This window comes from Sturnus vulgaris, chromosome Z (assembly GCF_052056855.1).
Source record: "Sturnus vulgaris isolate bStuVul1 chromosome Z, bStuVul1.hap1, whole genome shotgun sequence".
NCBI lineage: Eukaryota > Metazoa > Chordata > Aves > Passeriformes > Sturnidae > Sturnus > Sturnus vulgaris.
This window is the reverse complement of record NC_142283.1, coordinates 59350150-59376914: the sequence shown is the minus strand read 5'-3', so window position 1 is coordinate 59376914 and position 26765 is coordinate 59350150. Positions and strand designations below refer to the sequence as shown.

Below are 26765 nucleotides of genomic sequence, written 5' to 3'. Positions count from 1 at the left end.
AGATTGTTGACCTCTTGTGTGACCTGAGAGGTTTTAATTACCTCTATTCTTTAAATTAGTTCAGTCAGAACCTTTCTGCAGCCAAAGGTAAATGAGGAGATAGGCTTTGGGAAAACATGGACCTGAAGACCTTGCCTAATTTAATGGGTCACTTATTCCATAATCCCAAGAGAAATCTGAAGTAGGATTTAGTAAAACTGCCCTGTTAAAGTGGGAGTAGAGGGAAAATGTGACTTCTGAACTCACTAGTTCAGGTGGTGGTTGCTCATGAGGGCAGAAGTCCTTTGTGAGGAAGATAAAACTGCAGCTGTAAATGTGGAGATTAAGGGAGCTCACCACTTGAGATACCACCATCACCTGAGTCACCCTTTGCTTGCAGTGACCTACCCTATGATTTAATACTTCTTAATTCAGGGTTGGACTAAGCAGGCTGAGGAAGGATCATGTGGTGGTTTGGTCAATGATACAAATGAGATGATAAATTCTGGCTGCTGGGGAATATGCAATTTGACTAGTCCTAAATTCTGACATCATTGATGTCGAGCAATAGTGGAAAAATTAATTTGGCAAGCATAGGTGAATGAAAAATAAGATGTGCTTTTTGGCTTTAATATCACTGCATTAGATAAGAAATTTGCAGAGAAAAGAGGGCAAGATATCCTCTGAAAATGGTAGGATTGGCCTATCTCTGAAGTATAGCTGTAGTGTGAATCATTTGACCATCCAGGGCTAGGGCTCTGTTCATAATGAAGAACTGTCTTTGAGCAGAGGAATCTGTTAGTGCATTTTGGATTTTTCTGCTTCTTTCCCACTTTCAGGAATTAAAAAAAAACACCCTTGTAAAGGATAGAGTTTCCAGGGTAAATGTTCTAGGAAATGGTCATTAGGCACAAACCCATTAAAACTATAATGCCTGTAAAGAGCAAAATATGCAATTTGACTATTCCTTTGAAGTCTACAGTTGTTTCTGTTGTGCATATGAACAACTTCCCTTAAAAATCTCTGGGAGTTATAGTGTATATTTGAGGACTGAATGTGGTCTGTACAGCTAGATGTTGCCTAGAGGAGAGATTTCACAACTTCAGTATTCAGGAAATATGATCAAAAGTGGCAGAAAGTTCAAGGATGATGATATTGGAGAAAGGTTGGATCTTGCCAAGAGGAAATTGCTGGTGACCTTACTGAACTAGCATGGTGCAGGCAGATTGCAGAGATTCAAACATGGGAATAATTAAAGAGGGCATATTTTGGCATGTAGCTGGGGGAAAAAAATCATGAAGTTGGAATAAAATAATCATTAATAAGTTAAAACTTTTGAATTTAAGTGTTGCTTCTTGTCATTGTCTTGAAAGTAGCATTGAATGTGACAAAATGGAGGAGAGTATTAGGCAGAAATGTAAGCTAGTTTTTTTCTGGTTTTTGGAGAACAAAGGTTCAGTTTTATCCAGCTTAACATCCTTTTTTTTAGATTCAGCAGTATATTATTCAGCCATTGCTACTTGTAACCAAGCAAAGATATTAAAGAAAGGAATAAGCAAAATGCATTCTGAAACACTCATTCAGCAAATATGTTGCCTGCCATTTCCCTGCTGAAGAATAGATTTATAAAAACTAGTTAAAAACTACTTAGATCATTAGAGGGAGCAGATATTATTTATGTAAACTTCCATTACTTGTGTTTCTCTATTACCATATTAACTTATAAAATTACCCCTTTCCTCCCCTGCATTCTTGGTTGCATTTAGCAAAAGCTGAGGCGGCAGATGGGAGAGCCTTGGACAATGCTGGATGCTGCATTTCCACCTTGTTCAATTAATTTACCTATTTCTTTTCATCATAATCTCTCAGAGAATGATACAGCCTACAGCAAGCAAAACAGGTACAACTGATCACATTAGCCTTTTTCATACCCTCTATAGGACCAGTGTTATAAATAATGTTATTTTCTTCACTCTTTGGAGAAAAGAGTTTCAGTTTTTGTGGTTTATGTGCTTGGTGTGAGAATTAGCTTATGGACACATGCTTCTTCCTAAGGTGCATGCTGCACTTTTTTAAAATGTCCCCTGTGGTAAGTAATAACTGAAGACTTTTGTTTCATTTTTATATTTTTCTGCCAGCAGGTTTGTGTTTCTTTCTGGTAATGAACTCAGTCAATATATTCTGGGTATGGCTAGGGCCCCAAGAGATTGAGAACTCAAACAAAAGTGATGTATAAAACAGATGTAAATCTGTCCAATGGCCGGAATCAAGTCATCATTTGCACGGTGTAAAATCAATGCATGTGTCTAAACTTAAGAAGAAAAAAAGACATCTGGCTTATAGAGGGTGAAATGTAAAAGTGGTGGACTCACAGGAGGGGTTGGGTTACTACTGGATGACCAAGGATCAGCTGTAATACTCCCTACATGAAGCAGTGGCCCTACCGCTCTTGCTTTTAGGAATGTACTTCTAAATTCCTTGCACTGAGGTTTCTGCTGTTCCTGGGCTGATTGGAGAGTTTCCCCATGGGGCAGTTTACCCTGTCTGCAGGCAGTGGTGTTGGAAGGTGCCCATCTGCACCAACCTTCCTGTGTACAGACTGGGTTGGACTGTAAGCAGCCCTGTTCTTCCTCTCCAGCCTTTCTCCCAAAACCTTCCCCAGCTGTATCCTGATGTGCTAAACTGCTTAAATTAACTCCAGATTGCTCTGTTTATTATGTGCCAGAGGAGTGACAGAAGGCAATCAGAGCAGCTTCCTCTCAAACAAACTCCAAGAAAAAGGGGGTACAGGATATTAGGATGGAAAATATGGGTTCTGGGAAGAGCCCTGAGGCTTTAATGCCTGTGTATTAGATTAGGTCTCTGCTGTTTGCATTTTAATTCTAAGTTTTGGCAGCTTCGTATGCCTGGAAGTGGGATTTTGGGTTGTTTTTCTTTTTTCCTTTTCTTTTTTCTTTTAAAAAGAAAACAAGAAGGTTGCTTGGTCAAAGCAGTAATTTCCTCAGCCCCCCCGCCCCAAATGACACTGGAGGAAAGTGAAATAATGCTCCCCTAAGGTTATCAGCCTCCCTGTGGGCCATGTGCACCTCAGTGCCTCTGCTTCATTGGAAGTCAGTGACTTCTTTTCTTGTATATGGCTCTGATCAGCTGTAAATGTAAAACTAGTTTTCCACCAGCTCCTGTCTTCACAGTTGGGATAGCGTCCTCTTTTCTAACCTTACAACTTGCAGTCTAAAATACAAATGTAGCAGGTCTGAGGTCAGATCTTTCCATACATCTGGAGGTGTGGTTTTGGCTTGTCACTGCTTATAAAGAATATCTGTAAGCACAGTAACAGCAGCCCTACTTCATGTTTTTTTTCTTCCAAAAGCTGCTATAAATATGCCTCCTAATTAGATCCATAATATTATTTTGATAATAGCACTAGGCTTCTCAGAGAGACACACTACTTCCAGAAGCAGAGGAAGAAACACAAATGTATTTAAAATAAACTTTTGAATGCTTCTACTGAATAAGAACACCTAAGTGCTGCCAGTTATTGGACAGTATCCGCACTTAGAAAATTTAATGTGTAAAATTCAGTGCTTCCCAGCATACTTTTAGTCATATGTCAGCCCTATCCTGTCCTCCTTTTATTATTGTCTGTCTACCATACGGACATATCTTTTCTGTTTGGTAGGGAGAGATGGGGGAAGCACTTGGAAATGAAACATCCTTATGAGTTACAACAGTTATTTGTTTTAAATGCAATGAGGGAGCATATAGGAGGGATTCTGTTCCATTTAGCAAAGAGAAACCACCTTAGTTTCACTCTTATAGTCATGAAGCCATTTATGTATTAATCAGAAGCAAGAAACTGAAATGGAAGTTATTACTGAGCACATTTCCCCTTCAAACTTTTTGTGCATGTATTTCATGCTAGGTTACATAGAGTTGATGGCTCTAGGATGATAGCGGCCTTTAGCTTCAGGAGTAGCAGAAGTTTAAAAAGTTTTTTTCTCCTTATTTTGAAGATGCTTTAATTTGATAACATATTGAAATATCCTGCATTATAAAATAAATTGAAGCTGTTTTATTCTTTTGGTCTGTACTTACTTTAAAAATATTGTGTAGCTTTAGACAAGGCTTTCAAACAGAGCTTGGCATGGTTTACACATCAAACAGATGTGTGCTAGATCAGCTTACTGCAGGGGCCCTTGAGGAGAAATCAAAGAGCATGGGAGTTTTCTATTGCAGCTTCAGAGAAATTCATCAATTCAAAAGAAACTAGGAGCCAAAGTACAGGTGGAAAACAGAAAAAAGATCTGGGGCATGCCAGGGTTGGATTTGAAAAGTACTGTAGGCACATAAGGACTACTTGGCAAGTGTTTTTTAACTGTTTTCAGGAAAAAGGAGACCTGGGTGTTGGGAGCCAGAAATATTATACTAGATCTTTAAAGACTCTAATGGTTGGTCAAAGTTATCATGAGTATATGATAAACAAATTCTGAATTGATTCATGATATCTAATTGTATTTATGTAATCCTAGTTCATGGCCCTTGAGTTTTTTGTGGGTTTTTTTTTTGTTTGTTTGTTTGGTTTGTTGTTTTGGGTTTTTTTTTTTCTCCTAATCAGTCAAACCCTAATTGTTGCTTGGTTACTTCTTACTCTGCGGGTATATGAGTTATATACATACAGATGTATAAAATTTTGGATAGCTATTTATCAAACAAATAGAGGTATCCAAGAAGTATTTACATTTGTAAATCTCATTAACATAAAACATTTAGCATGTTTGATTTTGTGTGTGATATCAAGCACTTTTGGTCTTCTATAACTTACTGCTAAGATTTATTTATTCAGAATTCGTTGTGCTCTGAGGTATACAGAGAAAAACAGTTCAGAAATACTTACCCTATTGGACTGCTGTGCTGAAAGAGAACTCTTTTTCTTTAAGATTGTATTTGTCTTGTAGAATTTAATTAATTACTATTGTATTTTCTAAAGTTATTGTCATGAAGATTTTTCCATATCACTCATTGTTCTACAAATGCCAAAACCCGTTGTTAAGCTTACCTTGAAAATTAAGATTATTAGGATATATACTTAAAATTACAGTTCTGATACTATAATCAAGGTTGTATAATATGTATCACGAACTTAAACATACTTATATCATCACAGCAGAATGGAAAGTGTAGAATAAATAGAAGTTAAAGACAGTTTATGTAAATGATTAGTGTGTTTGTGAAGTACTGGCTAAGTCAAGTAGTCAGCAAGAGTGATTTTTTTTTTTTCCCTTGTAAGGGGACTTATAGGTAGCTCTTTATTACTTGAACTAAGAAAATGCAAACTAAAGAGAAATGCTGGAGGGAAAATTGCTTAATAACAGCACCAAATACAGTCCTGGATGAATCTTTGGAGAAATTCCAGGAAGCCCTCTTGGAAGAGCTTGTCTAGAACAATTTGCCAGGCATGTCAACGGGACTGTGGGGTGTAGCTCAGTTGTGGTTGAAAGAAGAATGCAGCAACCTGAGTGGTCACAAGGGAGATAAAAAAGGAAGAAAAATAAAATTCACTTTTCTGTAGTGTAATTGAAACAAGGCCTGGTCTGTTTGAACAAAATAGGTAGCTGTACAAGAAGATGCATTGTTTCTTCTGGGGAAAAAAAAAGCAAAAAGTTTTAATGTAGTAGTTACCATTTTTAATCAACACGTGTAAGCCCTATCTAAGACGACAAAAAGAACCAGTAAGGAATATCTTTAAGTGAAGACTAATTTCTGGCCTATTTGCAGAGAAAAGAGTACCTCTATTCCAAACCATTAATGTGAGGCAGTATTGTGATCAAAAGCTGCTAAGATAGCATGTGCAAGCAATAGAAGTCACAGGAGGAAGGTGCTTGGTCCACATGTCCACTTGGTGGAAAAGATAGGATGTTGCCTATACTGTACTTAGGTGGTCTTTGGAAACTCTTAAAGTGTTTTGCCCACTATCCAAAAAATAAAATATAAAGATCTCTTTATAGCTGTTTTTGTAAAGGTTTTCATTCCACTGCATAGACAATAATGGATTTTTTTTTATTGCGAACAACTGGGAGAGATTAAGCTTGCTTTATTAAAGAGCTGGCCTTACACAGTTTTACAGTACTTGTTTCCATATAATTTATTTTCCTAAAAATAACTTTCAAGCCCATTGACCAGTCTGAACTGAATTTCTCAGAGAAGTGATCTCTCATGCTTAAAGTTGCAACAAATCTATTAATGCTAGTAATATTGCCCCTGAGTTCAGTAACTACTGTGGATTTTTCTTGGCAATGAATGCATGCAGGCAAGGGATATTTATGATCCTGGGAAGGACATTTGTCAGAGTTTGTTCTTAAATCAACACTTCTACCTTTTTTTGCTTTTTCTACTGTCTGGTGAGGTACAAATCCCAAATAAAGCTTTCCTCGAAGTTGTGAACATCTATTTCCAGTGGTTATCTTCATAGTGCAAAGCAGACTATTGCTTCAGTTCCAGGGTAATTTTGTGAGAAAGTGAATCCATCTAAAGGCTTGAATCCATGCTGCACTAGTTACTGCTCTCAGAATTGCTTTATTGCTGTTTTTTATTGTCCATCTCTTCTTTAAAGAAGTCTTAGTCATTATACTGCTTACCAGTTACATACATCCCGCATCACTGTATATATGCACTGTGCTAGTCAAAATGTTTGGCAGCTGGCAACTCTTCAGAGAAGTACTTGGGAGAAACAGAAGGGCCTCTCTGTTTAGTTTTGTTTATTGATTCCCTTAAAAACTCCTGCAAAACATCTCTTACAGTTTAGAAATTACAGATTTAGCAAATTAAACTCTTTCTCGTGTATCTGACAATGAATATTAATTACAAAAGCAGCTGTTTGTGAGAAGAACATTTGCCTTCATTTTTAAAGTTGTATTGTATATTCAAGAGACGCAAGTTTTACTTTGCATCTGTTTTTCTTATGTTGAAAGATATTTTCAAAAACACCATTCCTCTTCTTTATTTTTAGTAAGAGAGCCACAGTAGTTTGGAAGGAAATCACCTGCATTTTAAGAATAGGTCATATTCTCTCATTTTTTGTATCAAAAATATATCCTATTTTCACCCAAATTGTTTTGGGATGGAGGTACTTTGTGACTGATTTTTGTTGTTTCGACTTGTTCCATTGAGCCTGGTATTGGTTCAGCTTTGAAGGAAACTACCTTTTAAAGTAGCCAGAATGCTTCCATTGCTCTTCTTTATTCTCTTGTTTTGTCATTTACCCAACGTATATGTGCTGTGCATTTTTTCAGTGTTGCTGGTGGTGCCTGCTACAAATTCTGTTTCAGCCCATTCTTGTATTAGTGAGATTGTCTCTTCCCCATATTCTCCTTTGTAGAAGAAAATTGCATGAGAATGGAAATAAAGCATCTAGGTATCCCCCTCCTTAAAATAATACATAATGAGTGATTAATGCTCTGAGAAATAACAGTAGCTATCTCTCAAAGCAAGCCAAGCAAGGAATAAAATTCTTTAAAAATGTGTGATGCTTCCATTCAAGAAAGCAAACAAAGCTACATAAATTGGTTAGATAATGTTTATGCCAAGTGGCATAATTTGTAGATGCAGCCTTATTCTCTCCCCTTTCATCCTTTCTTTAGGGACAAGAGCTGGTTAGTTTTATGAAAGTTTAATACTCCTAGTGTGTTGTAGGTACTGCTGTAGTCTAAATTATGTAGATGTAATTGCAAAAATTTTTCTTACAGATAAGAAACATACACTCACTACATTTTCCAGACTATTTCAGTACTTTTAATGAAAATAATATTTGATTTTTGTCTCCAGGAAAAAGATAATGAAGTATCATGCCTGGGGGAGGCTTGTGTTTTCAGCTGAACTAGCAAGGCTGAAACTTTAATACTAAGCAATCTTACAAATCAGGGCCGTGAGGTGTCAGTAGCTTGATTCCAAAGCTTTGCTCTGGAGACTGTCTTCTGACATAAGATAGGATAAGTCATGGAGAGAAGCAGTTACAAAAATATGTGATAAATACTTCAGAAAATATTGTTTTTAAATGGATTTAGAATTGTATATGAAGCCAGTGTAGAACATGAAGAAAAAATTATTCCATTTGTCACACACCTAAGTGGATTTTAAACTACCATGAGTTTCCACATGGACTTTGGAATTTGTTCGTGTTTGAGATACTTGAGCAAAATAGCATAAGGAATCAGTAAGGAGTAACTTATTTGGGAGAAAATGCGAATGGTTGTGCTTCCACAGATGGAGGATCTGTCTAGCCAGGCAACCCCTCACTATGGCAATTCTTGGTGGCACATGTCTAGGAAACTTTGGTGAAAACGTGCAAATCTTCAGTAGTTTGTGGCTGAAGAAACTCCTGCAACTGCGGTGATGTGTTTTTATTTAGGAACTATATAGTTTTTTCAACTTTAACTTCTTCAGTGGCTTTCTGAGCCCATGCAAGCTTTTAGCATCAATATGTACATCCACAGCTCTTGATGTAGAGGAAATATACCTGAACATGCACATACACAGCTGGTGCCCGTCTTGTCTCTTTCTGTCCAGACATACTCTTCGAGGCAAAACCAGGACCAGAACAGTAGTTACAGTCCTGAGTGGACTTTCTGTAAGGTCCATACTCCATGCAATCAGTGACTTCTTGTGTATTCCCTCTCTCCCTTTATTATTTAGTGCCTAGCTTAATATTTTATTGATACGGATCCCATTAGGGTCTTTCATTGTTATGTAATCAATTCCTCTTTAACAAATTGTAGGCATTTGAAGTCCTTAGTAACATTTCAGACTGCATGGAAGGTGTTGCTGACATGCAAACTGCAAGTGACAGATCATTTACGTTCTGCCTACCTAGAAAGAAACAAAACTTGATAATCAGAACAGAAACCATGCTTTTCCCTCCTTCAACACTTTCTTGATAATTCAGTCAAGAAATTACGCAGGAAGGACCCCTTGAACATAAATTCCTGAGGAAGGAAAAAATAATGTTCTAGCAATGTAAGAATGAGAAGTCAAATGAGGGGGGTGAACCTTGTTTTGTTTGTCAAAATTTTTTTATTTGCATATCAGATCAGCTATCAAAACACAATTTCACCCCCACCCCGTCTTTTAAACTTGATGTACTATTCTCAGTGCTGATACAAGACACGAGTTTTTTCAGAATGTGTGTTAGATAGACTCCTTGTATCAGGGAAGTGAATGTGTAGTGAAACTGGCAGAACACGAATGTTTTTACAGAAAGCAAGAAAAAAGTAAGCAGCATGAAGATTTGACTGTAACTGAGAAGTGCACACTTCTCTCTCACTGTTCTTCAGAAATACCACCTCCTTCTATAATTTCCTTGCTACCTTGCTGCTGATAATCAGGAATTAGGAAACCCTCATGTGCTGCTATTAAACTGATACGGACAGTGAGCAGTGTGTGATACAAAGGAGGTATGTAATATATTTAAGTTTTGATTCCTCTGTATGTCCAAACTATGCTCTCATAGAGTGTGGATAATATGCCTTTTATTCTAAGGCCACCAAAGGTTAAAAGCTACTGAAAACTCTGTCCCATGAGTATCTCTGACAGGAATTCCTGTTTACATTATGAGTAGAAGGAATTGTTGAAACTGATTGCCGTGGTTTGACATAGCTTTTTAAAATTTTTATTGTAACTAGCAACTGCTTTAAGTTCTCAGATCTCAGAGCTCAACATTGTTATGCAAGAAATAATGGTAGCACTCTTGATTAATTTCTTTTTAATCCAAAAATGCAGGAACATGGGCAACCCAACCAGAAGCTAATGGGGCCACAGGACATTTAACTCTTCTAATAATTCAATTTTTACCAAGTGCTTCATTTAACTTAGGCTTCTACCTTTCAAAATCTTCACAGATACCCGTGGTTTATTCCTCTGTAGAACAAAAGTGGTCTTCTGTGTGCAGTAAAAAGATGTGGGGGTTTGCCTTGACCCCTAATTAAATGCAGAATTACAGAATAAGCTGAGCTGAAAGGGACTTAGAAGGGACCCACAGGGACCACTGAGTCCAACTCCTGGCCCTGCACAGGACTATCCCCCAGGATCATACCATGTGCCCAAGAGTATGTCCAAATGCTCCTTGGACTCTTGTCAACCAGAAAGATTTTATTCTGGTTACAGTAAAGTTCTGTAAGATGTTGAACTTCTTGTTTCTTCCCTCAAATTAATGATTTTTAATCAGAAAATACAATATGAACCTGTCAAATTACACTGAATGTCAGTTCAGCAATTTGAAATAATTTTAATATCATAAAATAGAAGAAAATTATGCTTTACAGAATTGTCAGCAATGACTGTTCTGAGAACATTACAGTAGATATGAAGAAAAACAACTGTATAACAGTACTGAAAGTAAATTCAAAGAATCATTACTGTTAACTTCAAGAATCTGGATTTTATCCTAAGCGTGGAAGCTTGGTCAGAGACAGTTAGAAAAGCTTTGCATGAGCTATCTCTAATTCAAGTGGATATTTCTGTAGTCATGGTGATTTGGCTTTTTCTGTAACTATCTTATATGTTATTCTCACAAAAAAATTTAAATTTCTGAATCACTTCAGTTACATTAACTTGTTTAAATTCATTTTATTAGGGCTGTCTCATTCTGCCCAAGGAGAAGGAAACCCTGTTTTTTCTCATCTTATATATCAATAAGGCTGCCTAAAAATCTGGGAAAAAACCTGCTTTTAAACTAGGTGTTCAAGTATTGTCGTGAGGCTGGAATAACAGGTTTCATTTTAAGCGTGTTATAGTGCTTTGGAAGCCAGTGTATTCTGAGTGCTAATGATGGCATGGATAGCAACTCTTCTTGTGGTCTTTAAATTAGTTAAAACTAAATTTTTGAAGTCTTTGGTTCTGAAGGTTTTGGATACCTAAATGGTGTTTTGAATCATGTTCAGAAGTTGTTCTTTGCACAGGCTTTCTAAATTACTGTCTTCTAGTATGGTATAATTTCTGCCTAGTGATAACTTTTTGTGTAATTTGTAGGTGTTAAAATGTAATGTGTTTGTTGCTTGGCCTGAATGTTTGACATTATATGGACGCCTGACAGCACTACACAGGTGCTCGCGTGACTGACACATGTGTATTGTGAAAATATTTTTTCAAATAGACAAATAGGTCTTGTGGAGGGGACTGTTCTGTTTCTTTTTCACCAAGAATTCTTTTTGTTTATTTGTTTTTCAGATAATGGAGGACAAACTTTAGCAGGAGGGAATAACTGGCCACTGAGAGGGAGAAAATGGACCCTCTGGGAAGGAGGAGTGAGAGGCGTAGGCTTTGTTGCAAGTCCTTTGCTGAAACAAAAAGGTGTAGAAAGTCATGAACTCATCCATATCTCTGACTGGTTGCCAACACTGGTGCACCTTGCTGGAGGACATACCAATGGCACTAAGCCTTTGGATGGCTTTGATGTTTGGAAAGCTATCAGGTAACTTTCATGTCAAATCACCAAGTCATCATTCTGGTATGAGAAGAATTTAATCAGCCCAGAAAGGAGAACTGGAATGGGGAGGGAAATATTGCCTGTTCCTTTCTTTCCCATGAAAAAGGGAAGGTATAAATGCCATTAATTGTGCTGTCTATAAGAGAATTATCCAGGCTGCAAATTAGTCCTGGTTGCAGATACAAAGCTTCCATACATCTTTAACTTGGTATTTTGAATTTCTCAGTATGAGCACAACAGCTCACAAGCATGGTATACTTCTTCAAGAACATTCTGTCATCCTGAAGTATGTTAACTGATTTTTCACAGCATAGAGTATAATTTAGTAAATTTTATGGACCAAACCCTGCTCTCTACAGAGTTCAGTCAGGTGTCTCTGCAGTATGCATCTGGAATTGGACATGTGGGAAATCTGTTCAGACATTAAACTCACTGGATATAGATTCCACTCTGATGGTTTGTTAGCTCAGTACGGGACTTGTCAGGCTGGCTCACAGTGTAACCATTTGCACAGACCCATGTCATGCTATCCAGTGCCTTGAAAAGCATTTGAGATCAAGTACAAAAGTACATCTGACCTGGTTCCTGAAGGTCGTGATATTGTAACTGATTCAAACAATCTGAAATACTCAAAAGCACAGTGCAGACAGGCTTAGATGACTGGAAAAAAGAAGCAGCATAGCTCCAGCTGGGTTATTTCAATGTTCTTCTATTCCACTAAAAAGGATTACAGAGTAACCTTAGTTTCTGCAGAATTTGAAAGTTCTGTGACCAATGTATTCATTGATAGGGCTAAATCCTGTTTTCTATCTTTGTAGAAGATATATTTATTTTAGTAGGTCTTTGAATATAATTTTAATTCACATAAGAATAATTTAGAATGGAAGGTTCAATACTGCTAAAGCAGAATAAAAGGACTAACAATTCTATTTCCTACACGCTATTCAGTTGAAGATTAATGTACTGTTTCTTTCGGTAGACTTTATTCTGCTTTTATAGCAGGTAGACGATACCATATTATGTGTTGTACCACCTTTTGTCCCCTTCTTTATTTTTTGAGTCTTAGTAGCCTAGTAATCCTGTGAATTGCAGGAGTTAAAAGCAATTCCTAAAGAAGCATGGGCAGGAGTGCTGTCTGGGTTAGGGCCTGAGATGAGAAATTGGGAGTTAGAATAGGCAGATTTGAACCCATGTACCCATCCATGGATCCATCTGTACGGATCTTGGAGTGAAAAAGAAAAAGCAAAACCAAACCGACCTCCTACCCCTCTGCAGAACTAAACCCATATCTTGAGTTCAGAATTGTTTTGTCTATACCTCTAGCATTTCCTGTTTGAAGCTGGTAAGCTTGATTTAATTCTTAGTGCTGTCTGTGTTTCTGAAGAGCTAAGGGGTGGTTTTCTGTAGTAGCTGGAGTTTACAGGAAGCTCATGGCCTTGTGCCCAGGTGTACTGCATGGCTCTCTTCCAAGTGGAAGAAGATAGCGATATGTAAAATTGAGGCCAGGGATCATTAACTGCCAGGAAGGAATGGAGACTCCCAAGCAGCCAGAAGAAGTAAAATGTTTTACTTGTCAGTGTTCCTGTGGGGAAGCTTAGCATCAGCAAGATCCAGAGTATACCTAAACCATAGACTTTTCTTCCAGCTACCACTGGAATTCCTGCCTACTTCAGGTTCAGTTTCAACGATGTATTTTTGCAATGGATTGATCTTCTCAGATCAGGTTACTTCAGCAGGAGTTGTTGGGAAGGATAGATACAGCTGTGCCAGCACGCTGCTGACATTTGCATTTCTGTCTTTGTAAAGGAAATTAATGCAATGTTTACTGGCACTGCCAGGGAACAGGTGACTACCAGTGTTTTTGGGTGTGTCAAAGAGAGGGCCTCTATCTGCACAGGTAACAAGTCAGGTTTTCTAACTGTTAGGCTTTTCCTTGGTTGACATTGCAGCCAAAATGTCAAATTTCACATGATTTTCCCATGTAATCAGGATAAATGTGTGATAAATTTCATGACCATAATTCAAAAGGTCACTTGAACATTGGATTGAAAACAATGAATGCACTGTGCCCTTTTGATCTGATGGAAAGTTCAAATATGTTGTTTCTTTGGGACGAAATGGCTCATAGTGAGTGAAATTATAACTTGTTAAGGTTCTAACTCATTTGAAAACATAAAATTAATCACTGTGTTACATCTATTCTTTTTTTCAATACAGTCTAATATAAACAGATGCATAAACTTCTTGTGATTTTTCTTTGGATTTCTTTAATCCTGAGCTTGTTGGTTTATATGTGTATAATCGAAAGGAAAAAGATCATAAATTTGTAACCTTGATTTAAATATTCAAAAGAATATATGGGGTGGTGGAGATGTTCTCAGAAGTCAAAAAATATTGAATCTATTTCACTGATATCTGAAATAGATTTAGAAGTAATTAAAAAATGAGTTCTTAATATGATATTTATGTAATAATATAAAATATAATAATACAATGTAATAATTTATAATAAATCCTCTGCTACTGAAAATGACGATGTATAAATGCAATATACTATACAAATATGAATATACATACATTACACAGAAATTAACCATAAATTTTTAGATGCTAAATATAAATTCTGAAATTCTGAAAAACCAAGATGAACTTTCTATCATGGCTTTAAATGACTGGTAGTCCAAATTAGGAGTCACATTAACATGACACCAATTAATATTAAGTTCATGTAGTACAATGAAGTGCTGAGAGTCACATATATAGCTAAGTATTCCTTTCATATTTCCTTTCATCTATTTAATTCTGGCCTGAAGAACCAGAAGACATTTAATGGTTAGGAGGAAATAGCAGGAAAAAATCATGTTCAGGAACACACATCTTGTAGACAAAAATACGTTTTGCATTCTTTTTGGTTAGCTATACTCTAAGTTTCAGTGCATACAGTGCATGAAACTGAGGAAGCACAGCGTTTGTGTTCTCACTGTTTGAACTCTTAGGTAAAAAATTTGCATGGTATTTAAAAACTCTTTAGCAGGGATTTTAACTCAAGAGCCTGTCTGCTCTTTCCAAATCTGTCTGTTGACCCATTACTGTTTCAACAGTGTATCAATGAAAGACTTAATGAAAGAGAAGTGTGATTTTATTTAAAATATAAATTGAAATAGCTCAGATTGTACACACACTCTCATGAACACGTAATGGGCCCAGCATCTGCTGCTATGGTGCAAAGTCCAGGGACAGGTGTGAAGTCCTTCAAGCTTCTTCTCTGCTCTTAAGTTGGTAACTGCACGTGTTCTAGTTATGCCTGTTTTTGTCCTTTTCATGCTGCATCTGTGTCCTGCACCACCTCTGTGAGTCCCTGAGGGTGACCACTGCTTTATCTCCTGATGTCCATATGCAGTGGAACTGGCCTCAGTGTTCTGGGGCTTTGCTGATATGCTGGTCTGGATTGTCATTAACATGGGCTCTACAAGAGCTTTTTCCCTGCTCTTGTGTTCATGATGTCTCCACATGCAGATGAGTGCGTCCAGAGGAGGCATCAAGGCTGGTGAGGGGCTTGGAACACAAGCCCTGTGAGGAACAACTGAGGGAGCTGGAGTTGTTTATCCTGGAAAAAAGGAGACTTAGGGGTGACCTTATCATTCTCTAAAACTTCCTGAAAGGTAGTTGCAGTCAGGTGGGGTTGGTCTCTTTCACCAGGCAGCAACTGACAGAATGAGAGGACACAGTCTTAAGCTGTGCCAAGGGAAATATAGGTTGGATATTAGGAAGATTTTTATGGAAAGAGTTATAAAGTATTGGAATGGTTTACCTGAGGAGGTGGTGGAGTCACCATCTCTGGATGTGTTTAAAAAAAGATTGGATGTGGCACTCGGTGTCATGGTTTAGTTGAGGTGTTAGGGCATGGGTTGGACTTGATGATACAAAAGGTGTCTTCCAGCCTAGTCATTCTATGTGATATATCCAGATTTTACCAGTCTTTCTCCATCCATACCAATCTTGGACTATTTTTCCAAAAATTTTGGAAAATTCCACTGTTTTTGCAAAATTTCCACTATTTTTGCAAAATTTTGTTGCAGCATGTAATTAAACCAGTACTAAGTAATTTTTATTTTCCTCCAACTATCTTTGAAATGAAATTTAACTTCCTCTTTGATGTCTTTAGCTTCTTTTTGAAAATAACTTAGTGTAGCATCACTATGTCAACAACCCATTTTTGGATAAGTATCACATCTTTCCAGTCTCAGGTATCAACATTTTATAAAAGTTCATAAATAAATAATAAATCATAGTAGAGTTCCCTTTTCTGTTGTCTTAGGTTATCATGGGTAAGACTACAATATAGCTATAAAACCATGTACATATTACAAATTATTTCTGAAGATAAAGTGATAGAATCATTGATATATTTTACAAAAATAGCAGTTGAGAATACTTTATTGAGAACAATACTAAAATGCAACCAGTCAAGGAGTCTAAACTGTACTGCATATTTCCAAGAAAGTATCACAAAAGGCAGTTGCATTTTTAGAAACATCTGTTCTCCAGATGCTTATTATTCTATTGAAATAAAGACACTTGGCAAAATAGTTTTTCTTTGGTTGATATGTTTTTTGATACATCTTGATTTTCAGCACATCTAGTGTGTCTATGCTCAAAGAAAGTATTTTATTTTGCATTAACAGAAAAATGGAATGGTAGACCACATGAAGCAGTATGATAGGCACTGAGAGATTCAGGATAAAATATAATACAAATAACTATTATTTTGCAAAGCTTCATATTATTAAACAGAGAGTTTAAAATTTTACTTAGATATTTTGTAGGGCAAGTTTAATATTTTTTTAATAATGTTGAGATATCATAACTGATAAATGAAGTAAGATCTTGAATTCTTCTGTACTGAATGGGTACATTTGTTTTAGGAACCAAGCACCTGTGTAAAGAAAATTTCATTGTGATATAAATTAACAGAGGAGAAAGAGAAGACTAAAGTTGAGAATATGTTTATTTCCAGCATATCTGACATATAACCTTAGGATTATAATATTTTAGGAAAACATTAAAAATAAGACCCTGAGAAATACAACAAGGTTATAAAGTCTCAGATTTTGCTTAGTGACACTGAGAATGTTTTTGTGCAAGACAAACATACTTGCCCTTGGATTCCTTTCCAAGGACATCTTCTGGCTGTTTAAGAACAAGAAAAGTGAAAGATTGCATGTAGATATTTGTTTGTGCTCAATAAGGAATAATAGGGATTTCTGTATGTTTTAAGAACTTTGCAAATCAGAAGAATGAACTAGCTGATTCTCATACTAACACTAAAGTTAGGCCACATGCTTTCATTAAACTTTTTATATAGAGGACTGTTTTGAAAAAAACAGCACTTTAAATGCTTAATTAAATAATTAAGACACATCTTAATTATTCTACCATCTGACAGGGTAGAATAATAACCAGCCAATATAAAAAGTTCCTTACCATTAAGGGGAGGGATGACGTATTAGGATATTGAAGTCTAAAAATAAGTATTCTAAAATTAGAGAGTTGTAAGATACGGTTACACAGTCAGATACTAAAATACAAAGACAGGTTTCCCGAGAGAATATTATTGCTTTGTTATTGTAGCTCTCCTGGCTAGACTGTGTTCCTGTTGCAAAACAGCCTTGCACAACATCTGCCAAGGTGAATCTGTATTTGAGCCTGTGTCTCCGTGGAGTTTTGTAAATGGGAAGGAGGGCAGAGTTAAGGCACTTCCAAGGAAAAGGATATTTGTTACAGGCATAAATTTCCAATTTTTTTTGTCCCCTGAATGTTGTTTCTGTTTTCCTGATGTCTTTTGCTGTGAGACAGGTGTTTTTTTCAACACACAGTGCCAAATTCTTTGTCTATTGTTTTGTGATATATGCTGGTTATGAACATCCATGCTCTGTACAAGAATTACTGGAGTAAGACTCAAACTGAAAAGCAGTGCTGTACCATGTAATAGCTTTATGGAGCTTAATGCAGTGATGCCATAAGCTTCAAGGGAGGATATCTCGTGATTACATATAAATCAGATCCAAGGTACTAACAACACTATTCTATCCCAGAGCAAAAATAGATTCAATAATAATGGCAACTGCTGCATGAAAAACTTACACTAATACAAGTATAATCTTTTTTCTGTGTTCTATCAGCTGTAATGTAAATAGCCATGTTTAGTATGTAATATCCACTGTCCGTGTTAAATTTTATAACAGAAGTTACATTCAGTCTGCTTGAACACTATGAATACACTTGGTATAATCATAGACTCATATGAAATCATAGAATAGGCTGGTTGAAAGGAACCTTTAAATGTCATCTAGGCCAACCCGGATGCCTTAGGGACATCTTCAGCTAGATCAGGTTTCTCTAAGCCCTGTTCACCTGACCTTGAATGTTTCCAGGGATGGATCATCTACTGCCTCTCTGGGCAACCTCTCCCAGTTCTTCACCACTTTCATGGTAGAAAACTTCTTTATATCTAGTCTAAATCTATTATCTTTTAGTTTAAAACCATCATCACTTATCCTGTCACAACAAGCCCTACTAATATGTCTGTCCCCATCTTTCTTGTAGGCCCCCATTAAATACTGAAAGGCTGCTATGAGGGCTGCCCAGAGCCTTCTCTTCTCCAGGCTCAACAAACCCAACTCTTAGCCTGTCCAAAAAGGGAGGTCCTCCATCCCTCTGATCATCTTGGTGGCCTCCTCTGGACTCCCTCCAGCAGGTCCATGTCCTTCCTGTGCTGGGAGCCCAGAGCTGGATGCAGCCCTGCAGGTGGGGTCTCAGCAGAGCAGAGGGGCAGAATCCCCTCCCTGCCCTGCTGGTCACTCAGCACTTTGTGAATACTGAGTGGCACTTTTGGAATATTGAATCTACAAAGATGAGAAGTAAATAGGAGTAAGTTACTTAATTCTTCTGTGTTTGACTCTGGTGGAAGATACTGGATTATTTCGCATAACTCTGGTGGTTTCTTTCTTTAAAAATATTCTGGAAAATGTAGATACAGCTCACAAATTGAAAGAAAACCTTCCCAAGCAGTTATTGCACAGTCAATCACAGGCTATAAATTTGAATCCTAATTTAACTTTTGCTAACTGGCTCTTGTTACTGTTACCTATGAACAGATGGTGAAAGGCACTCTTGAACACAGCTCTCAATGAGCACATAGAGACAGAGTTTATTAAATCTAAGATAAAATTTGTTTAAATAAGGCCAACCATTCTTTAATTCAGAGTGTGACTACTATGGACACTGGGAGGGGAATTAACCTTTCACTCACATTCTGGAAAAATCATTTTTGTGGCAGTTTCTGTACATTGAATTACTAACACTGTAGCTTAATTAATGTAATTCCTCTGTTTTAATTACAATACAATTTAATACAATTTAATTACAATATTACCTGAACACATTTAATCTTTTAGTTCTTCTTGTTGTTCTATACTCACTCAAAATATAATATCCAGAAATGGTTTTAAGAATGTAATAGAAAAAAAATATTTTACTTGTTTGTTACTGAAAATTTTAAATTACAGGCAAATACTGTTTAATTATATATTCTATATATTAAAATAACTGTAATTTTTTTATGTCTCCACTGAGGTTTATATTACCTGAATTTTTTATTCTTAATGTCAAGAAGCTTAGGTACCCTGGTTGAATTTTTGTGTCTTAAGTTACGCTCCTTAATGAAAGAAAAACAAATTATTTGGAAATTTCTGAAACGATGTATTTAGGTTCACTGTCAAATAATAAATTATTGTTGTGTCTTCATGTAGCCGAGGTTCTTTCTAATTATGTCTTCCTGCTCATGTTGCCCTTTATAAGGAGTAAATTTCTTTTACTCAGTTTTTTTAGGTCTGGGATTTACTTAGCTAAGAAAATTTATGGGAAGTTCAGTGGCTTATTCCTCACTATCTCTATGTACTGAATGGCTAGAAAAAGAAGGATGATTTTCTTTTTTAACACAACAAGATTCTAAGTATCTAATTAGGTTTTGTGCCCTCAATTAGAAATCAAAGGTGGGGTTTTTTGGTTTGGTTTTTTTTTTTTTTTTTTTGGTGGGATAGCAATGCCTGTGTTGTTTTTTGAGGCACCCAGCCATAATGCTTCCAGGACTTGTTCAGGTATGCAGTGAGCACAGCATGTGCTATGCCAGCTTGTGCTGTGAAATTTGAAGCTTAAAATTGATTGTTATAAAACCTTGCTTAGGCAGGACCAATTCTGTACTCTGTGAACTTATGAATAATCTAAATAAACACCACTGAAGTTAGGGATAACTTGTAGAGACAAAAGTTGTTGCTGCTCAGCTGGAAAGAAACGTTCAGATTAAAGTTGTCTGCCCTCCCCCAGGTGTAACCAGCACAAGTTGATAGTAATCAATTTTAAGTTATGAGCTCGCTCTCTATTAAGATGACAAAAAACCTTAAAAGAAAGGATGCAGAATCCTAATGAGCTATACAAGGTAATTAACATTTCCTTTTGAAATCTCTCTTAGTGAAGGAAGACCTTCTCCCAGAGTGGAACTGCTGCATAACATAGACCCCATGTTTGTGGATGACTTCCCATGTGAGTATGCTCAAGATCTATTAAATGTACAGTTTACCTTCTGAGCACTTTTTGGCTTCCATAAGTGAAGCATTTCCTTACAGGTGAAGCAAAATACAGTAGGATGCCTTTTGCTTTTAAGTAAATAGCTTTAAATTATGGAAGCATCATCCCCTGGATGGTGTAAGTATTTCAACATGGTCAACATGGGCCTCCTATTTCAGAGAGTACTGAAACACTGCTGAGTAATGAATTAAGTACTTTGGGACATGGAAATGTTGAGGAGCAGCTGTGTGCCTGAGGTGCACAGTGAGGCACACTGCCAACTATCCTTTCCAAGCCCTCTCTTCCAGAGTTCCAAATGAACTGCTTGCCATAATGCATCCTGATACAACTGTATAATATGACCTTGTAAATGGAAAGCTTGAGTTTGTGAGGAGCTGAGAAGTTCCAAGCTGTGTGATTGCTTTTGTTCCATAATCATGTGGGTTGGATCCTTAATGCCACTGTGACATGAATTGGAGCTGAAGTTTGCTAATTCTATAGCTCTTTTTAAGCACCATCTGTTTTATGATTCAACATTACTAGTTTGCTAAGGACTACAAGCTTTTCAGAGAGACTTTCTTTTTCATACAGAACATTGGAACAGGTCCCTTCCAGTGTTTTTATAGCATTTCTGTATTTCATTATATAAACAAGTAAATCCAGGCAGAGAAAAAGTAGTGCAATGGAGACAGTGATCTGTTGCCTGCAAGACAAATACATGTTGTGCTACAATAACTGGATGGAAATGGGTGAGATTTGGGCCTTTTGCAATGCACATCTGGTTCTGTGGTGCTTTTCTGAGAAGGAGCAACATTGTGCCTATCTATTGCTGACTGGGCAGCACTGCCTGCAGATAATTCCTCCATGCTGATTGAATTAAGGTGTAGCTACTCCAATTTCCCTTGAAAAAACGCTCAGTGAGTCACAGCATTCCTGTGCAATGTTATGCCCTGGTGAGGTATTCTCAGCACTACTTCAGAGACCTGTCTTTTCCTTATGGGAATGGCCTGTGATTGAGGTGTCTGAGTAGACAAATTCCTGGAGTAAGCAGAAGGGGGACAAACAAAGGAGATTTTGAGGAACCTGAGGTCTTAGGAAATATGGCCCCAAATTGCTTCAATGGCGCCATGCTCTGATGATCGTTCACTATTTGCTACATGCATCGTGTCCTTAGTTGTGTGCATTGTGTGAAGTGTGGGCAAGAAAAGGGGCTGGGGGGCAGGAGCTGTAGTTGGTGCAACTCCTGTGCTGGGTAAGATGCGGTTTTTAAAGCATTATGAACAGAGGATGTTACATGCATGCTGTAAATTTATAATGTTTTTATGTGCCTTTCAAAACTGCAGTAATTAAAAACAAGAACTGAACTCTTTGCCAACATATTCTTATTCACCATGTAGAGTTTCCCTGTCTCTTCTCAGCAAAGGCCTATTCTTTGTGCCTCCTAGTGAAATTATGCTTGGTCATATAAGGATTAAAATTTCTATTTAGCAGCCCGAGTTATTAGGAGTAATTGTATATGTATGTAAGTCAGCTGATTTTTACTTACTGTCTGTTTTTCATTTATTGAAACTGAGTAATAAGTTTAGAATTAATATCTAGAAAAATTATGCTGGTGTCTCTATTATGGATAGATTAGTAAGACACAAGACTTGGAATATACAAGCAGTTTCAGATTTTCAGCAATCATGGTTCTCTTCATATTTTGTTGGTTTCCTTTTTTTTTTAAAAAAAAAAAGGCATCTTAAACTTGTGTCCATACATTCTTCTTATCACCAAGATGATAAACTGTGTCACTCTAGAGTCTTGCTCTTTCCTTGACTGTTTATTGTTTCTGTGTACTAATTGTTTTGACATTGGAGTACTGTTTTGCCTATAGTGCTAAAATACATGTCTTCAGGTTTTGCTGGGTTCTTTCTAAACTCCTGTATAACCTTTTACCTTCTTTATGCACATTGTGCTCTTGTCCTAGCCTACTCTGAAAAATCACATCACCTAAATTATCTGGTGTCAGATGAAGTATTCCTATTATACTAATACTTTATTTTTTTATAGAAATTTGAATTATAAAGTGAAATAATTACTGGAAGACAAGATTAGCCAAATCTTTGCGTCTGCAGAGTACTGTAAAACAGCAAATAGGCAATTAAATATCACGATTCTGTTAGGTGTAACCAAAAAAAAGACTTTCCAAGTTGTTGTGGTAAATCAGGTGAGAAGACAGTGCTGTTGTAGTTGGGCACATGTACAGCATTAAGTTATTATTTTACCTGCACTCAGTGCAGGTTCAGTGTTCCTGAACTCTTGAGTGGTTTTGCCTATAATGTATACATTCTTTCACCATAATATGTTTTTATTTAATGGATGCATTTATCTCCATCTCTATCAGAAAAAAATGATTAAATATATATATTTAATAGAATGAATGATGGGATGTCTCATGTAATTAATAGGGGTTTTTAACTGAAACAGCAAAACTGAGCTTTGTTCTGTTCAGTTTTTTTATACCAAAATAAGCACTCCTTCAGGGAAGAATTTGTGCAAAAGACATTAACTAGTTTAGTGACAAGTCAACTGTTACAGCCAAGTATTCAACAGAATATTGTTAAGTAAAGTAAAGTTAAAGTAATAAGACATGGTGTCATGATTACAGAGCTAGCAGCATCTCTGCTGCTGTGGTCTGTTAGAACTGACCTTGGGCTGTGTGTTTATTTACCACTTGTGGGGTAACAGTGTGTAACTTTTCAACTTCTCAGATTGAGCACTGGTTTCTGATCTCTGGACATGAGCCAGGGTTAGTCCAGTAGATCTGATGAATTTACTGATCAGCATCTGCTTACATTTTTTCAGGACCTGATGTCCAGTGGCAAACACTGCAGCCCTGCAGTAGTCTTATATCAAGTACTGCACTTCTCCTATTGTTAATAGTAAAGAACGCAAGAGGGAAAATACTGTGAAATAGTTTGCCTGCAGTTCCATTTTGCCAAAAAATTCTCAGATCTCACTTCACTGACTACTTCAAGTAAATAATTTTCTCTCTCAGAAAGCAGATTTCCTTCATTCAATTATAAACCTTTCCTGTGATCTGACACACACGGGCAGTGTTTTAAACTGTAATTATTTTTCACCTATAGTGCTAAAAAGGTGTTCCTCTCCGACGACCTTGCCTGTAGTCTCCCTCTGACCTATGGCAGCCCAGTGGAGTGAAAAACAAGCTTGGGGTTAAAACCAAGCTTTTCTCTTAATGAACTGATCTGGTTTGTGGTGCAGACCTACAACTACTGTACTCGTGTAAGAGCAGGCAGTGGAAGGAAAAACTAGGGTGGGATCTCTAAAACTAGGATGAGGAGAGTGGTGGCTTGTGGTCTTTGGGGGTTGCAAAGCGGGTTTGGTGGTGAGCTATTGCCAAGATGGCCAGCCTGTCCTCTCCCTTTCCTCCAGCCTTCCTCCCCCACTTGTGTTAGATGTAGAAATCACATGGTGACAAGATGATTGTTCGCCAGATCAGCTTTCAGATTGTTTTGGGTAGCCAGGCAAAAGAGGAGGAAGGGTTTCTACCACATCAGTGAGCTGAATCAACCTGCCCTGTAGCTGTGTGACTGTGAGCAGGGGATCAATATGTGGTTGGTAGCAGATGGAGGGTCTGGCCACAGGACTGGCTAGTTAAGATCACTTCTGACCACGCTGGGAACCTCAGCCAGAGGCAGTAGTTTCATGGAGTTTAAGCTAGTAGGCTGCTGCTGCTACCACAGAGGATATCCTGCCTCCCACAGTGCCTCACCACTGCTCCTCTTTCTCATGGGTCACCAAAACTATTCACAGGGCCAGGCTGTGAACCACGTCAGAATACTAGTTCAGATTTTAATAAGCCTTTTTTTTCCCCCCCACTGAATGTATGCTGGATAGTCAGTTGCTCATTTTGGCACAAAGACTGGGACTAGAAGGAGTTTTGGGGGACTCCAAAGGTGAGGTTGATTCCTTTGGCTGTGAAATTAAACACTGAGGTTTCTGTTTCATGATATATGATTAAGTGATCCAACAGGTTTCTGCTGGGGATGTGCTTTACTTCCTCGCCTCCCCTTTCCCAGCCACATGCTCCTAGTGCTTATTTTGCATTTGTTTTGGCACTTCTTGGATATCTCTGTGAACTGATCCAACTTGCTAGCCTGGTTTTCCTCTGTTGTGTGGGTTGAATCTGCACATTGGAAGGCTGATGGATGCCAGCAGCAACCCAAGGCAGGGGAAAGGAGGGTGTGTGGTTGGAAGAGGGGAGGCAGAGGGAACTCTCCTAGTACTGTCTGGCTGCTTCTGGAACCAGAACCCCACAAGGAGGGAGTCAGAAACCACATCTTCTGGTTGAGCCTTGCTGTGCTAAACCAGTCTGGTGAGCTCTGCAGATAGAGCTGGACCCATACGCCTCAGAGGTGATTGTTCCTCTCCCTTCTTGCTAAAAGCCATTGCTTTTGTTTTTCTGGTTGTTTCTTCATCAAATTGTTGACTGTTTTCAGAAGTGATGAATATATGTCTCTATTGCTTGATCTCAATGCAGATCTGTAGTTTAATATTATTAAAGAGTTTACAATTATGTAAATTTGCTATGAAAAATCTACTGTCTTTCAGGTTTGGGTCTGGAAACATCCACGTTTTCTGTTAGATTTAACGATTCAGTAGTAAAATGTGAAAATTTAAAACAGAAAGCTAAAATTATGTTGAGAGTATAATTTTCTCTGTAGTGTATAGGTTAAGAAAACACAAACAAAATGCAAAAATTAACTTTAAAATTGCATGAGAAAAAAACCTGATTTACGTACATTTCAAAAGAAAAGAAACAAATTTTTTGCCCTATTTTTGTGAATTTGTCTTTAAAAATAAAAAAAATAGCCAAGTAGTTGATGGTTTGGCAGCTGTGCGGATGACATCAGCTCTTCCATTGTGAAAGATCTCCTGTCTTTTATACAGCCTTATGGCATTTCATCAAGTTTTGGTGATTCAGCTAAATTAAAACCCAACTGGTTTTAAGTCTCAATTCCCCTAACTGCTAAACCAAACTTATTTCTGACCACAGTCATTTCTAGATGGCCTGTCTTGAAGCAGCATTGAAACTTTATATGCCACAGAAGGCAATTTTATTTTGAGAATCAGAACTAAATGACATGCTGAAAGAAAATGTACTCTTTAATTCAGAGTTGTTAATCAGAATCTGTCAGTACACACTGCATTAGCTTTAATCTGACTTGCTAAATTTACTAATAAATTTGGTGATTTTCACAAAATCTTGTAGACTACATGTGTAGCATCACTTTCTCTTCAAAAATAGCTTGAATTTATTTAAATTAGAAAGATGTATTCAAAATAAATATGTTTTGGGTGGTGCTGGCTTAGACTGAAAAAACTTACCTTCATTTAAAATTCCAGACTTAACCATAAACTAAAACTTCAAAGGCATAATAACAGTGTAGATTGCTAATTGTAGTCAATTTATTTGAAAGATATATCTATTCAGAGGGAGACATCCAAGTCAGAGAACTTGTAAAAACATTTTGTGATTTTCCTCCAAATCTTTATTTGCCTAGAGCAAAATTAATCAATTTTTACATTGCTCTCCTTGATATTTGAGAGAAGGCATTATCTCATATATTGCACTATTAATTGCCAAACTAAATGATTGCTTATAGAGGACTAGATCTGCTCTATGCAGAATGAGCATATATTACAATAGAGAAATCTTTTCTATTCTAGGACTGATGTGTCATCTGTGGACATTAAAATTGCATTATAATGGCTGTAGCATTATATATTATATCCATACATATACCAAAATTATTAATCTTGATTAGGGAGTAGACACTCCAGGCTCCTCTATGTCCCATTTATTACTTATTTTGCCTGGGTAAAAGATGATTCCTGAGACCTTGTAGGACAGAAATTACTTCTTCCCCAGTTCTATTAGTAATGATCTGGCTTGTTTAGAGTTATTTAAAGGAATTATTAAATGGAAAAAAAATAGAAAAAAGAAAGTGGGAAAAAAATTATCATAACAGAGTTAATTAGTAGCAGCAAATGATGTGTGGATGAGTATACTAGGTGGCATTGAATGGGGTAAATATAACCCATGTCTGTCACAGGCTTAAGACCCAGAATCTACTCTCGAGTCAAAACTGTGCAGGAAATTGACCAGTATGGTCAGCTGACTGAGCTTACATAGTAACAGCTGGAGAATGTTGGAGAATGGTCAAGAATGGACAAAATCTGTTCTTTGTTTCTCCAAATTACCATTTTTCTGCAAAATTATACATATGCATACTGACCATCTGGACTCTGTCATCTTCCCATTTTAAGAAAATCATAAATTACAATGACCCCCTATAAGTTTGTAAGGCAGGAGTTGACAACATAGGACCCTGGATCCCTCAGCCGCTTCATGCAGTGCATGTTATGCTGACCTGGCAGTTTTGGGCAGAGCTGAGCTCCACTCCCTAATGGGAGGCTGCTGTTCCAGCTAGCTCTGCTGCCATTCACATCAGAGATAAGTGGTGTTTTTCTTTTGACTGTCAGCTATATGAGTTTCTGGGGTGTAGCTCTTGCTGTCAGGCAGTTCGGGCTGTGGTTCTGCATTGCCTTGGCTCTTAGCCCATCTACATCTCAGTGTGAACTATTCATCCTTGCAGTATTTAATACTAGAGGATTG

General features: G+C 37.3%; 1 protein-coding gene across 1 annotated transcript in view; it reads left to right on the top strand.

Annotated features, from left to right (window-relative positions):
* The window catches only part of ARSB (arylsulfatase B), a 64812-nt gene that overhangs the window by 18694 nt on the left and 19353 nt on the right, over positions 1 to 26765 (top strand). Inside the window, exons 5-6 of the mRNA XM_014881360.2 lie at positions 11197 to 11440; positions 19986 to 20056. Coding sequence (XP_014736846.2) covers positions 11197 to 11440; positions 19986 to 20056 — 315 coding nt within the window. The remainder of the gene's footprint in view (positions 1 to 11196; positions 11441 to 19985; positions 20057 to 26765) is intronic.